Below are 13,561 nucleotides of genomic sequence, written 5' to 3' on the forward strand. Positions count from 1 at the left end.
TTTGAGGGGGGATGTTAGCATAACATATGAAATGGGCCAACGCCAACATATCAAGGCCCACGCAGAGCCCAAAGAATCAAGTCTCCAACGGTCTTCTCCTTCTCTAAGTGTACCTGCGAGTAAGACAAAGACCGTAGAGCTTCATAACAAGTTTGATGCTCTCCTATCCATTGGTGAAGCTGAGAGAACCTTTACAGCTGTGCCTATTAGCTGTCACTGAGAGCTGTCACCTCTCTAGATTGTTCCTTTTGTAACTATAAGTAGCTGATGTATGCCTTTCGTAAACCTTAATGAGAAAAGTATTATTCAGTCAAAAACCTCTGTTTTACTCTGTTCTTTACACCGGCGTCATTGGTGCTAAACTAGTTATGGTGTATGATGATGCATACACTTTAGTTAGCATATGTTTAGTAGTTTTCTGAACTTGTCATCAGTTTTCAAATTAGTTATTTTAGTTTAACTTATCTGTTCATGGTCATCTTAATGATATAAGAATAGTGTGCTTGTATGTTCATCAACTATATATGTGACAACTTTATCGTTTAAGTGACTTAGATATGGTTTGATGAGAATTTCTTCTGATTTTACACGATCTTTTTCTCTTTGACTTAGATTCAAGTTGTTCTTCAGTGTCTTTTATATGAAAAAGTACTCGAGTGTAATTGTCTAGTAATAGTGTATGATTGTTAATGGCTGGTGAACTAAAAATAAAGTGTTCCGAATTAGGGCTTATAAAGTATAAACAAATAATAAGCGGATTGGGTTGTTTCGGCCCATGAAAAATATCAGGTTATCTCAAGTTCGGTTGGCCTCTAGCTTAACTAAAAGGTTAATACAACAATCTAAAGTTGTAAATCCACACGGCATGTTTTATTACAGAACAAGTGCCTAGACTTGAAGACACCGACGAGTTGTTAGCCTATTGATAAAAGAGTGTTAAATAGCCATTCCGACACTTGGTAAAGAGGTGAAACTACTTTTTTATTTTAATATTTTATCAAAAAAAAAATTGAAGATCTTAGAAACTAGAGTGTTGGACAATCTGCCAACAAGTCTTTTGAAAACAAGAAAAACATACATAAAAATTTCAAGGTCGGGTGTTACCGTTGTTGGGAGCAGTTTCAACCTTATATCCTCCCCCCATATTGTGAGTCAGGCTTTATGTGTGTGCCCTAATAATAAAATATGTAATATGGAGAATGACCCTACAACGGTCACACATATAAAACCACGTATTTGCGTCTGTATAACTTTGATCCATATAAGCCATATGGCTCATTGGTGTGGACTGTGGTGGGGCTTCAAATTACGCTCATGGCTAAACTGTTGTGTTGCATGTGTATATCAGTATATTCATTAACCATCACAAATGGCTCTGCTTATTTTTCTTCGGTGACTCCTTCAAGATCGACTCGTCGACATACAACATGGATAGGTAACAAAAATAACACACTTTTCATAGGAAAAATTAATCAGGAAATAAAATAACTACGTCGATCCAGAACCTATAAAAAAACTGGATTTTTCTTATACAAAATTGAGAAACATATGGATAATTAGTTAGAAACATTAAAATTGCTTGTTTATTTGTTACACTGTTTCTTTGAGATACCGTATAATATACGGTTGGTATTTGTAACATTTCTAGAGCCCAAACAAACAAAAAACAACAAAATTTCTAGGTTTTAAAAGCGTTGTCTCTTCGTTCTCAACCATTTCTTCTTCTTCTCCAAATGGATTCAACATCCAGTCATGGAAACCTCGTGGAAGAGAGGGAAGAGCTCATGGTGCTTCCCAGTGAGAACAACACTCGACCCATCATAAAAAAATCCCATCTTTTAAAACCCCATTTAACAACCACCACCATTGATGGGTCTGCACCTTCTCCAGGCGTAAAGTCGTCACCTTTACCCGTTTCCTTCTCTGGGTGGAGGCTCCCCAACCAAAAGTTCAAGTCTTGGTTTCGAAAAATGTCAGCTTTCCACAAACCCATCTGGATACAATCCGGAATCTTCGAAGCAATCAAAGCATCCACTCACAAAATCCGCAAAAACCCGTCTCTCATCCTCTCCCTATCTCAGAAATGGAACCCTGAAACCAAAACCTTCGTGTTCCCTTGGGGCGAGGCTACGATAACCCTCGAGGACGTGACTCTCCTTCTGGGCTTCTCCCTTCTGGGTTCCTCTGTATACACTCCCCTCGAAAGCTCAGAGATTAAAGAGTCAGTTTTGAAGCTAGAGAAACGGAGAAAGGAGAGTGTGAAGCAGGTTTCATGGATCTCGAGCTTCGAAGACGATCAGATGGAGCACGAGGCTTTCCTTGCGTTTTGGCTTTCCAACTTTGTGTTTCCTGAGAAACAAGGCTGTTCGGTTTCGAAACATGTGTTCTCCGTCGCTGTTCGTTTGGCTAGAGGTGAAAGGATCGCTCTTGCGCCGGCTGTTCTCGCTTGCCTTTACAGAGACTTGGGTAAAGTGAATGCTTTGTCCTCTTCTACTCAGAACGTGGACGTTAGGTCTCTGTTTAAGTTGGTCCAAGTGTGGATATGGGAGAGGTTCAAGAGCGTTGGACCAAGACCTGGAGTGATACCAAATGGTGAACCTAGGATTGCTCGTTGGAGTGGTCTGAGACAGGGAGCTGAGAATGTGAGACCCTTTCTTCTTGATGATTTTGATTGGCGTCCTTATACTCAACCGTTGAGGAACTGGAACCCACCTCGGTTTTACAACGAAAAGGCTAAGAGGGTGAGTGATGATGATGATGATGAGTTTGCTTGTTGTGTGAGATCTTCCACGCTTGATGGTTTTGGTTTTACAGAGGGTTACTATCCGAATAGAGTGGCATTGCAGTTTGGATTGGCTCAGGATCTTACTGGTTTAGCTACTCTTGATGGTTCAAAGCAACACATACCTTCTCGCCTTACCACAGCTTCTGTTTCGGCTGCCAAATACCGAGACTGGTGGATGAGGTCAGTGAAAGAACCAGCTGAGACTTTCAATGCAAGCAACACAGGTGATGATGATGATGATGATGTGCCTCTTAAGGTACTGCCATTGAGCCAAGTCTTTCAAAAGTTAGGAGATGGAATGAAGAAAGCTGAGCAAGTGACAAACAAGAAACGCAAGCAAGCTAGTGAGGATGAGAACGAGATTGCTATGGATTGTTGTCAAACACAAGATGAAGAAGACGATGATGATAACATTACCATTGCTCAGAGAATCAAATGTAGAAAGAAGTGTGGTGATGTAAAGGATATTGAAGAGGATTGCAGTCTTCCAGGCCTTCCTCAGAAGCACAAGCTTGCTTCTGGAGATGAACACAACTCTTCAGATCCTAATGTTGATTCTGGTGCAGTAGATGAGATGGAAGAAGATGGTAACATTACCATTTGACAAATAGTATGTTTGGGATTCAAAGTCTGATTATTATTGATGAAATAGATGAGTATATATAGGTACTCAAAGCATATAAAAGACCAAAGCTAAAGATAAATAGGAAATCTAAACATCATCCTTATCGGATACTAAATAGAAAGCTTATCCTAATCCATATAGGAGTTAATACTCCAATACCCCTCCTCAAGTTGGAGCATGAATGTTATTGATGCCTAACTTGAGTAGAAATGCATCGAATTCCTTTCGTCCAAGTGCTTTGGTTAAAATGTCTGCTAGTTGATCATGTGTAGAGACATGAGTAGTGCGAATAACTCCTTTGGTGATTTCATCCCTTACGAATTGACAAATGATTCCCATGTGTTTGGTGCGTTCATGTAGAACTGGATTAGCGCTGATATATAATGCAGATTTATTGTCGCAGCAAATGAGCATTGGCTCCTTATGGTCAATACCTAGCTCAAGAAGTAACTCTTTAATCCATATAAGCTCCTGAGTCATCGCCTTAAGTGCTCGGAACTCGGCCTCTGTTGATGATAAGGAGACACAATCTTGCTTCTTAGTTTTCCAACATACAGGAGAAGTCCCAAACTGTACTATCATACCGGTAAGCGAACGATGAGTTTGAGGACATCCGCCCCAATCTGAGTCACACCAACCAGTTAAAGAAAGCGTAGTGTTGGCACGAAAGAGAACTCCTTGTCCTATAGTTCCTTTTAGATACCGTACCACTTTGAGAGCTGCCGACCAATGTTCTTCTTTGGGTTTCTGCATGAATTGAGTGAGAATATGGACTGAATAAGCAAGATCGGGTCGAGTAGCCAAGAGATAGATCAGTCTCCCAGTCAGACGGCGAAATTGTTCAGGATCAGTAAGCAAAGGACTTTCAGATTTTGCAAGCTTGTGATTCTGATCCATCGGTGAACCAGCTGGTTTACACCCAAGGAGACCACATTCTGTAATAATATCAATCGTATACTTCCTTTGACATAGATAAATTCCTTGAGATCCACGCGCAACTTCCAGTCCGAGGAAGTACTTGAGAGCACCAAGGTCCTTCATGTAGAAACACGTAGACAGATAAGCTTTGAAAGATAATATTGCTTCGGATGAATCGCCGGAGATGATCAAGTCATCAACATATACTAGAATGCGTAAGGTAGTCTTGTTGCGTGAATACACAAACAATGAGTGGTCGGAATGTGTTTGGGAGAAGCCATATTTTTCCAAGGCTTCAACAAGTTTGGCAAACCAACACCGAGGTGCTTGTTTTAATCCATAGAGGGACTTTCGGAGACGACAAACCCGTTTTTCATTTGGTTCAGCAAATCCGAGAGGAATGTTGATGTATACTTCATCTTGAAGATCCCCATGAAGAAAGGCGTTGTGAACGTCCATCTGATGTATCTCATGGTTCTTTTTCGCTGCAATGTCAAGAAATATGCGCACTGTGGTCATCTTAGCTACTGGCGAGAACGTTTCGGTATAGTCGAGACCTTCTTTTTGTTTATTTCCCAGCACCACCAGCCGAGATTTATGTCGTTCTATTTCCCCGTTTGCTAGCAATTTGATGGTATATAACCACTTAGTTCCAAGAGCCTTCTTGCCTGGAGGAAGTTCTTGAAGATCCCATGTATGATTACGTTCAAGCGCATCCATCTCTGTTCTCATAGACTTGCGCCACACGTCATATTTCATTGCTTCTCGAAAGCTCTTAGGCTCAATATTAATTGTTAGAGCGATGATGTAGCTGCGATGTGAAGGTGAAAAACGATCATATGATAGATACTCAGATAAAGGAAAGATCGAACCTGAGGAAGGCTGAGGAACAGATGACGGAAGAGAAGGAGTGAGAGCAGGGATTGTAGTAACTGTATTGACTACATAGTCACGGAGTCGTGAAGAGGGCATTCGTGTGCGCTGACCGCGACCCATGTCCTGATGTTCTGTAGTCGCAGATTCTGTTGGAACGGCCGTTGATGTTTCTGTTTCTGTTACATCATCCTCTGTATCTGTAACAGAATCCTCTGTATCTGTGTTGTCGATAGATGTCTCAGTGATGGAAATATTTTGATTGTTTGTTTCAAGACTCTCTTCATGTATTGTTTCAGATGGTCTTGTAACCAGTATTTCCTCAATTGCTATAGCCTTTTCCTTTGCAGAATATGGGAACACTTCTTCTTGAAATTCAACATCTCTTGAGATAAAAACTTTTTCAAGCTCGAGATCAAAGAGTTTCCAGCCTTTAGTACCGGAAGGGTACCCTAGAAGAATGCATCGCTGACTGCGTGACGCAAATTTATCACCCTTCGTGTTTTTGTTATGTGCGTATGCCAAGCATCCCACAACGCGAAGGTGAGATATGTCTGGAGGTTGGCCGTGAAGCATCTCATACGGTGTTTTGTTGTTGATCACTGATGATGGTGTTCGGTTGATTAGATGTCCAGCAGCTAGAACACATTCTCCCCAGAATTCTATAGGCAAATTTGCTTGAAACCGTAGGGCACGAGCAATATTGAGGATGTGTCGATGTTTTCTCTCAGCACGTCCATTCTGCTGCGGTGTATGAACGCAAGACGTTTCATGAATGATTCCTTGCTCTTTAAAAAATCGCGTGAGGCATGTGAATTCTGTTCCGTTATCGCTTCGTACTGTTTTCACTTTCTTTGAGAATTGTCTTTCAGTCAGGATTAAGAAATCTTTGATTTGTTGAGAAACACGCGACTTATCAGGAAGCAAGTATAGCCAGACCGCTCGTGATTTATCATCAACGATCGTGAGAAAGTATCTAGATCCACAGAAAGCTGTTGTTCGATATGGTCCCCAGACATCACAGTGGATTAAATCAAAAATTTCTTTTGCATTATGAGAACTATCTGGAAAACTAAGTCGAGTTTGTTTAGCTCGAAAACAAATATCACAAGTTTTGATGAGATGATCATGAGACACCGAGCTCTTAATATCTGGGATCATGCTGGTTACTCGAGATGATGGATGGCCAAGGCGACGATGCCACAATACTGAATCTTCAATAACAGTAGTATGGAGCGACACGAATGTTTCAATCCCTCGAAACCGGTACAATCCCTCTCCTTCTCTTTCACCCGCTCCAATCAGCATCCTCGAGGTACGGTCCTGCAATACCATAAGTTTATCAGTGACCTGGCCAACAAGGAAGTTATCAGTAACAAGTTGACCGAAGGATATTAGATTTGTGTGGAAGCCGTTGACATAATACACATTCTGTATGTGTAGAGTAGAAGTTAGTTTCACGGTCCCTTGTTTTGAAGCAACCGCACCGGATCCTGCTGGTAATAGGACCGGTATGTCTGGAATATCTCGAACGTTTTCCATTAGCTCAAGTTGCCCTGTCATGTGATGAGTTGCACCTGTATCTAAGATCCAGATACAATTATCCTTCTTACCCTTTAGAGAATCTGTTGTTGTTCCTTTGTTGATGAGTTTCTGCACAATGTTCCACTGATCATCTGTAATCCCACTCAATCCTAGACGATCTGCATCAGTGATTGTTATGTTTGCTTGGATCGACTTTGGAGTAGTATTATTCAACACCGTGGCTGTATTAGCTTTTGGTGTTGTGTTACGATCTTGAGTGGTATTTGTAGATTTGCGATTAGTTGTTCTGTTTTTAGATCGCTCCTCCCACCACTCAGGGTAACCAATGATTGTGAAACAACCTGCAGCTTCATGTCCAGTGCGTCCGCAAGCCGTACACTGGCGTGTTGGATCTCTGTTTCCAGGCCTTGAGGAATTTACTGTGTTTGACCGTGAATTGGTGGAAGATCGAGTCTGTGACAAGAGACTCATAACAGCTGGTTCAGGTGTTATTGTTGATCGAATGATCTCGTTTTGTGATATCGTCTGGTACACGCTATCGAGATCAGGAAGAGGAGATATTGCACAGATCTGAGATCGAACAACTCCATGTATGGAATCGTCAAGTCCGGCTAAGAAGTCATGAATTCGGAGAGTTTCAGCCTCCTTTTCTCTTGCTGAATTTAGGTCGCATTCACACTTGCCACAGCTACAACTTCTCGAGTTCATACATTCGGCAATCCCATCCCAAAGTTTTGTGAGACGTCCGAAGTATTCATCGATGCTGGAACCATCTTGTTTGCAATTTGCGAGTGCAATCCGTAGTTGTTGAAGCCTTGCTCCGCTCTTGATGGAGTAACGCTTCTTGATTATGTCCCATAAATCTTTTGCGATTTCCCGGGTTGATAGTGATGATTTGATCTTTGGTTCGATCGTTTGTTTTATCCATCCTACAATCAGATGATTGTTTGCAATCCAATCTTCAAAGTAGGATGAATCGGCTGCCGGTTTTGGAAGACTGCCGTCAAGGAATCCGAATTTCTTCCGTGAGCTGATTGCCATTCGGAAGTTGATAGCCCATTCATCATAATTCAATCCGTTGAGTAGTGGTTGTGAAATCACAGCTCCGGGATTATCATTAGATGATAGGTCATAAGGAGAGATGGTTTTGTATTTGATTTCACCTGCTACTGGTGTAATCGACATTGTTTGGAATGAATAACGTGTGTTTCAAGTTTGGAAACAAAACACGAGAATAGGAATATGATGATCTTGCGTTTGTTACGAGATCACCAAGAGAATAAGAATGAATAGGTTTAGATTTGTTTGAGCTCTGATACCATGACAAATAGTATGTTTGGGATTCAAAGTCTGATTATTATTGATGAAATAGATGAGTATATATAGGTACTCAAAGCATATAAAAGACCAAAGCTAAAGATAAATAGGAAATCTAAACATCATCCTTATCGGATACTAAATAGAAAGCTTATCCTAATCCATATAGGAGTTAATACTCCAATACCATTGCTCAGATTATCAAGCTTACAAAAAAGTGTGTTAACGTAGAGAATACTGAAGGAGGAGAATATGCTTATGGTGGAGTTGAAGTGGATAACAATGTTCCAGACCTTCCTCAAAAGCTTGCTTCTGGAGATGAAACTGTACCAGTGCCTGAAATAAAGAGAACGAGTGTAGAGAATGATGAAACCAGCTCTTCAGATCCTCTGGTTGCTTCTAATAGAATAGCTGAGAAGGAAGAAGAAGTTGATGTTGTTGTTGTTGTTGATGATGGGAGACTGAACCAGAGAAAACTTGGAACAGATGAGATAGCATTGCAGTTGGAAGCACGCATTTTGAAGGTGGAGAAGACTTTGGCGAAGATTAGACAGTGGAAGATGGGAGAAAACCAAACCAAGACACCAGTCTCTGCTTAGGTTATTATCATTACTATTGCAGTTTCTTATGAAAGACAAAGCTTTTGAGGCTTTAAAGAATGACTCTTATGTACATTACTACTCGCTGCAAAATGAATAGTTGTGGGTTTAAAGAATGGCTCCTATGTCTCAAAAGTTGGATTGATGTTGTTATTAGGATTTTTCATTTTTTTCTCTCCAGGAACCACTTGAGCTCTCAAGTTCAGATATGGCGGTTTTCTTCACCTATTCTTCTATCAAGCTTGAAACTTGAAAAGGAGAATACAGAATCTTTCCTATTATTATTGTTACAGTTTGAATACAGTTCTAGTTTTTGCTACATTCAAATAGGTTTCTTGTTCTATTTATTTATTTTTCCTTTTCTAAATTAGAATAAAAATATTTATATAATATATAGAAATTGAAATAATAGATAAATATAAGGTAAATAATTAATAAAACTATATTGATAACTGATATATGTATTTTTTTTTTTTTGGTATGAACTGACTGATATCTTATATATTAAAACAGAAGTCATGACTTCTTTTCATGTGTGATTTTTTTAGTTTGGACCATTCCTAGAAAATATCATATTTTACATAAGTTCATTATTATATCTTTTAATATCTTTATCATTTTATTTGAAATACAAATGAATATATTTAAAATCTTCTAACAAAATCTTTTTAAAATCTCCTTAAAATCTTTTTAAATTTACTTTAAAAAATTAGTTAGTTTTAATTTAAATTATCATAAAATATAATTAGAAATTAAAATTGAATATAGTTTTGGTTTATAAACGAAAATTTAAATAAAATGAAATTAATTAATTTCACAAATACATTTACTAATATTTTTTAAATATTTTGTTAGAAATAAATATTTATTTTAATTTTATTTTTTTTCAAATTTGGTTTCTAATAAAATAAAAATCATGATCTTTTGATGAGTGATATTTTTATTTAGACCCTCATTTAAATTTTATATATGCTAATATACATAATATTTTCAACTACTTTAATCATAATATCTTTTATATCTTTTAATTTTTTTTAAAAAAAATTAAAATTCTAACAAATCTCTTGAAAAAGATTATAATAAGATCTTAATTGTCATAAATTGAATATAAATTTTTTCAACTAATTTTGTAATTAGTAATGAAATGTTACTAAAAGAATAAAATTATATCCTATTTTATCAATTTTATAATAAAATCTATCATTTTAAAAAAAAATGTTATATTGAAGAAAATATGATAAAATTATTTTAAATTGATAAATTAACATATTTTATTTTCATAAATATAAAATATTTATGCTAAAAATATAATATGTTGGTAGAACGGGTTAATATTAGTAAACTATATAATACATGTATAAAAATTTAACTTATCTTAAACTTTTTTAATATACAGTAATTTATTATATAAAATTAATAAACATTAAAAAATTACTAAAAAAAATCTAGCGATTTGAATTACGGATCATGATTATAATAAATTAAATATTAAACTATTTTCATATATGTTGTTTCATGCATTAAAAAATTTAATTTAGTAATCAAACGCAAATTCAATAAGACAAATATATAATAAGCAACATATATATGTGATGATTTTAATTTACAGTATGAAAACTATAAAATTATTATATTTGGCATAATTATACAAACATTTAAATATGTGAGTAACAATAAAAATATATAATAATTATGTAAAACAAATATCTATATATATAAATGTGAAAATATATACCCGCACGATTGTGCGGGTGGAAATCTAGTATGTATTATTGTTACAGTTCGAATGAAGGTAAAATAAAACTATCTTGTGGTTCGGTTCTAAGTTAAAACCGAGTTTTAGTGTGAAGAAAAAATTGTCCCACATCGGTGGTTGTGCGAGATGATTGTTTTCTCTGTGGGGTATAAAATGGGAATGAGTTGGTAGAAATAGAACTTACCCGTTTCTGTCAGAGGTAGGATGATTCGTCAATGATCGTTTAGTGACGACGAATCGTGCCTCCAAAATTTGACGGACATTATTTAAACAAAGGCGAATGGGCCTGGCCTTACTTTGGTTGGTGCCTGCTCGTCAATTTTTGGAAGCCTCGATACAAATCGAGGTTCAACCCTTGATATATCAAAATAATTTTAAGTTAACCAGATGTGAAAACTGTTTTGTTTACCAAAAAAAAAAATGTGAAAACTGCTTGCAAAATTCCGACCGGATTCGCCAAAATTAAATTTCCTAAACCAGCTAGGGTTCAAAAGATATTAACTTCATTCTTCACCCTTTGGCGGTCATATAGTGTTGTTTCAGTGTTGTTGTTGTATCTTCAAATCATTAATGGAATACATAAATTATTATTTTGTCGACGCGAGTAGACATAGGCATGTTAACCCAAACCGAAAACCGAACCAATGTTAAAAAAAATTCCATACGGGTTTAGAATTCAACTAGTCCAGATACCCGTACCTGATTGGTTATATATGATATCCAAACCAATTAACCGAAGTAGCCGAATATATATATATATATATATATATATATATATATATATATATATATATATATATATATCACCAATCCTAAACTTACATCTTCCATTTTCATTCATCTTTTTGTCTTCTCCTTCTTCAAGGTATATGTTCAGTACATACTCAAACTCATTTTATGACCGATTACATGTATGAATTACTATATTTTGCGATTTCGATTTATATTTGATTACAAGTAGTATTTGCGATTTGTTTTCTCTCTGCTATTTACACAAGCATGAGCTCAATCATTCATGATATCATTCAGGTTTGATTTCTATTTGATTTTGATGTTTCTTTGATTTTGATTTATGAATAGATGGATTTTTACCATTTTCTATTCAAGATAATACAAATAGAAATTACACGAAGAAAAAGAATACATGCTCATGTTCTTCAACGTAATAACAAATCAAAAAGATCATAAATTTTATATTAAGTTGTTCAATCTTTTAAATTCAACAGTATTGTTTCTGGCCTCGCATGATCAAATAAAAGATATATAATTTTTTTTTATTATTTGTTACACAGTTTGGTTATACCCGAAATAACCCGAACCTGATCAAAAGTATAAATTAATCCGAACGGGCTCTGTACCTCTCCATTCGAAAACCCGAAAATCGGAAGCAACCGATCTGAACACGAACGGGTATCTGAACGCCCATGCCTAGACACGAGTATAACACATTACCGTTTTAAGGAGAGAAGCAACCTCTATTCGTTACGTTGCTGATGAGTGTTCCACCTCCGTTTGCTCTGTCCCGGGTCGGGTCAGGTCAAATTTGGGGCGGTTTCTGGATTGCACCACGCGGTCCACACCCTTCGTTCAAACCCCAATACTTGGGAAAGCTTGTGGGGTCCCGTGGGAAAGGTTAATGACATTGCGGTGGTTGTCTCCCGTGGAGAGTATTTGCATAATCGTTGTGTTTCGAGGATTGTGCATTTCGACATAAAGCCACAAAACATACTCATGGACAAACATACTCATTTCAGACATTCGTTGATGAATACTCGGATCATGGCGGAGCTATGTGGGTGGGAGGGGGGTCAGCTGACCCCTGTGATTTTTATAAAACATGAATTTCACTTATATATTTTAGGTAGTTTTCAGAATATTTGGTTAAAAACCTTTAGTTTGACCCCCATAACTCAAGACTAATTCTTTCTTTTGACCCACTTTAATATCTTCTTAACAATTTTACATAATTAGTTTAGTAAATGACCCATCTAAAATGTGATGCTAGCTCCGCCATTCATGACGATCCGGTCACAGTGATTGATGAAAAGCGTACGTACAATGTAAAAGCTCCTGCCAGACACCCTATATACGAAAACTTCCGGGTCAAGGTCCGTCTTTTGTTTATTTTATGAAAATCTTCTTTTCATATTCTGTTTCTGTTTAATATTTTATGCTCTGCTTCTTGTGTAGACTTTTAAAGCCCTATTGACTTCCGCAACATCAGATGAGCAACTTACTGCTCTTGGAGGACTTCTTTATCAGGTATTATCACTTCAAACTACTGTATTTTGTTCTACTCTGCATATGAAATGAAGACCGAGAGTTATATTGATGCTCTTTTTTGGCTTTTATCCTTTGTTTGTTGTTCAGTGTCACTATAGCTACAGCGCGTGCGGACTAGGATCAGACGGAACAAACAGGCGGGTCCAGTTAGTACAAGGGATGCAGCATAACAAGTCTAAAACCGACGATGGGACTTCGGATGGAGCCAAAATCACAAGTGGTGGCTCCGGTTATTGGCCGTAACTCATTGCGCAGCAGCCAACAAATACACTTGTATATCATTGATGTGGTCAACATTTATGTATATTATTTTATGTCCTTTCACATATTATTATTATGTATATTGGATGTTTTAAGATTCAGCAGAGATACAAAGCAGCAACCGGGTATTTGCCACTCATTTTCGAAGGTTCATCACCTGGAGCTGGCAAGTTTGGTTACCTCCGGATCCGACGTCATATCTCGCTCTAATTTCACCCATTGAGACTTTCTCTACTTTTGGTATAAACTTATTATTTTTATTTATTCTTCATACGATATATACTTTGGAGTTTCATCTCACAAATAAAGTAGATCGTTCTTCTCCACTTTTCAAAATAATATTGACGATGATGATAAAAAGGCTTGTGTATACTACTACAACGTTATTTTGAAACAAAATTATCTTATGCAAAAGAAAAGAATAACACTTCACTTACTGTCTTTTATGTTAAATTAAAACGTGTTCACATTCATTGTGTTTGTCATACTCATATTACTTAAAAAAAGAAAAAAATTGTGTGAAAACATTTTTAAAATAGTCACAAAAAATAGGAAGTGAAATGGAAGTGGTAGTAAAAAAGTAAAGAGGAGAGGGCTTT

General features: G+C 36.9%; 2 protein-coding genes across 2 annotated transcripts; both read left to right on the forward strand.

The window, feature by feature from the left end:
- The first annotated feature begins 1,383 nt into the window (after positions 1-1,383).
- On the forward strand, positions 1,384-8,983 carry LOC103833545. The gene is made up of 2 exons (XM_009109633.3): positions 1,384-3,382; positions 8,251-8,983. Exons 1-2 carry the CDS (start codon positions 1,734-1,736, stop codon positions 8,660-8,662), a joined length of 2,061 nt encoding a protein of 686 aa, XP_009107881.1. The 5' UTR covers positions 1,384-1,733; the 3' UTR covers positions 8,663-8,983.
- A 1,238-nt stretch (positions 8,984-10,221) lies between these two features.
- On the forward strand, positions 10,222-13,228 carry LOC103833546 (L-arabinokinase). Its single transcript, XM_018653697.2, has 3 exons — positions 10,222-12,526; positions 12,609-12,680; positions 12,789-13,228. Exons 1-3 carry the CDS (start codon positions 12,398-12,400, stop codon positions 12,942-12,944), a joined length of 357 nt encoding a protein of 118 aa, XP_018509213.1. The 5' UTR covers positions 10,222-12,397; the 3' UTR covers positions 12,945-13,228.
- The last annotated feature ends 333 nt before the right edge of the window (positions 13,229-13,561 follow it).

Source organism: Brassica rapa, chromosome A08 (assembly GCF_000309985.2).
Source record: "Brassica rapa cultivar Chiifu-401-42 chromosome A08, CAAS_Brap_v3.01, whole genome shotgun sequence".
Lineage (NCBI taxonomy): Eukaryota > Viridiplantae > Streptophyta > Magnoliopsida > Brassicales > Brassicaceae > Brassica > Brassica rapa.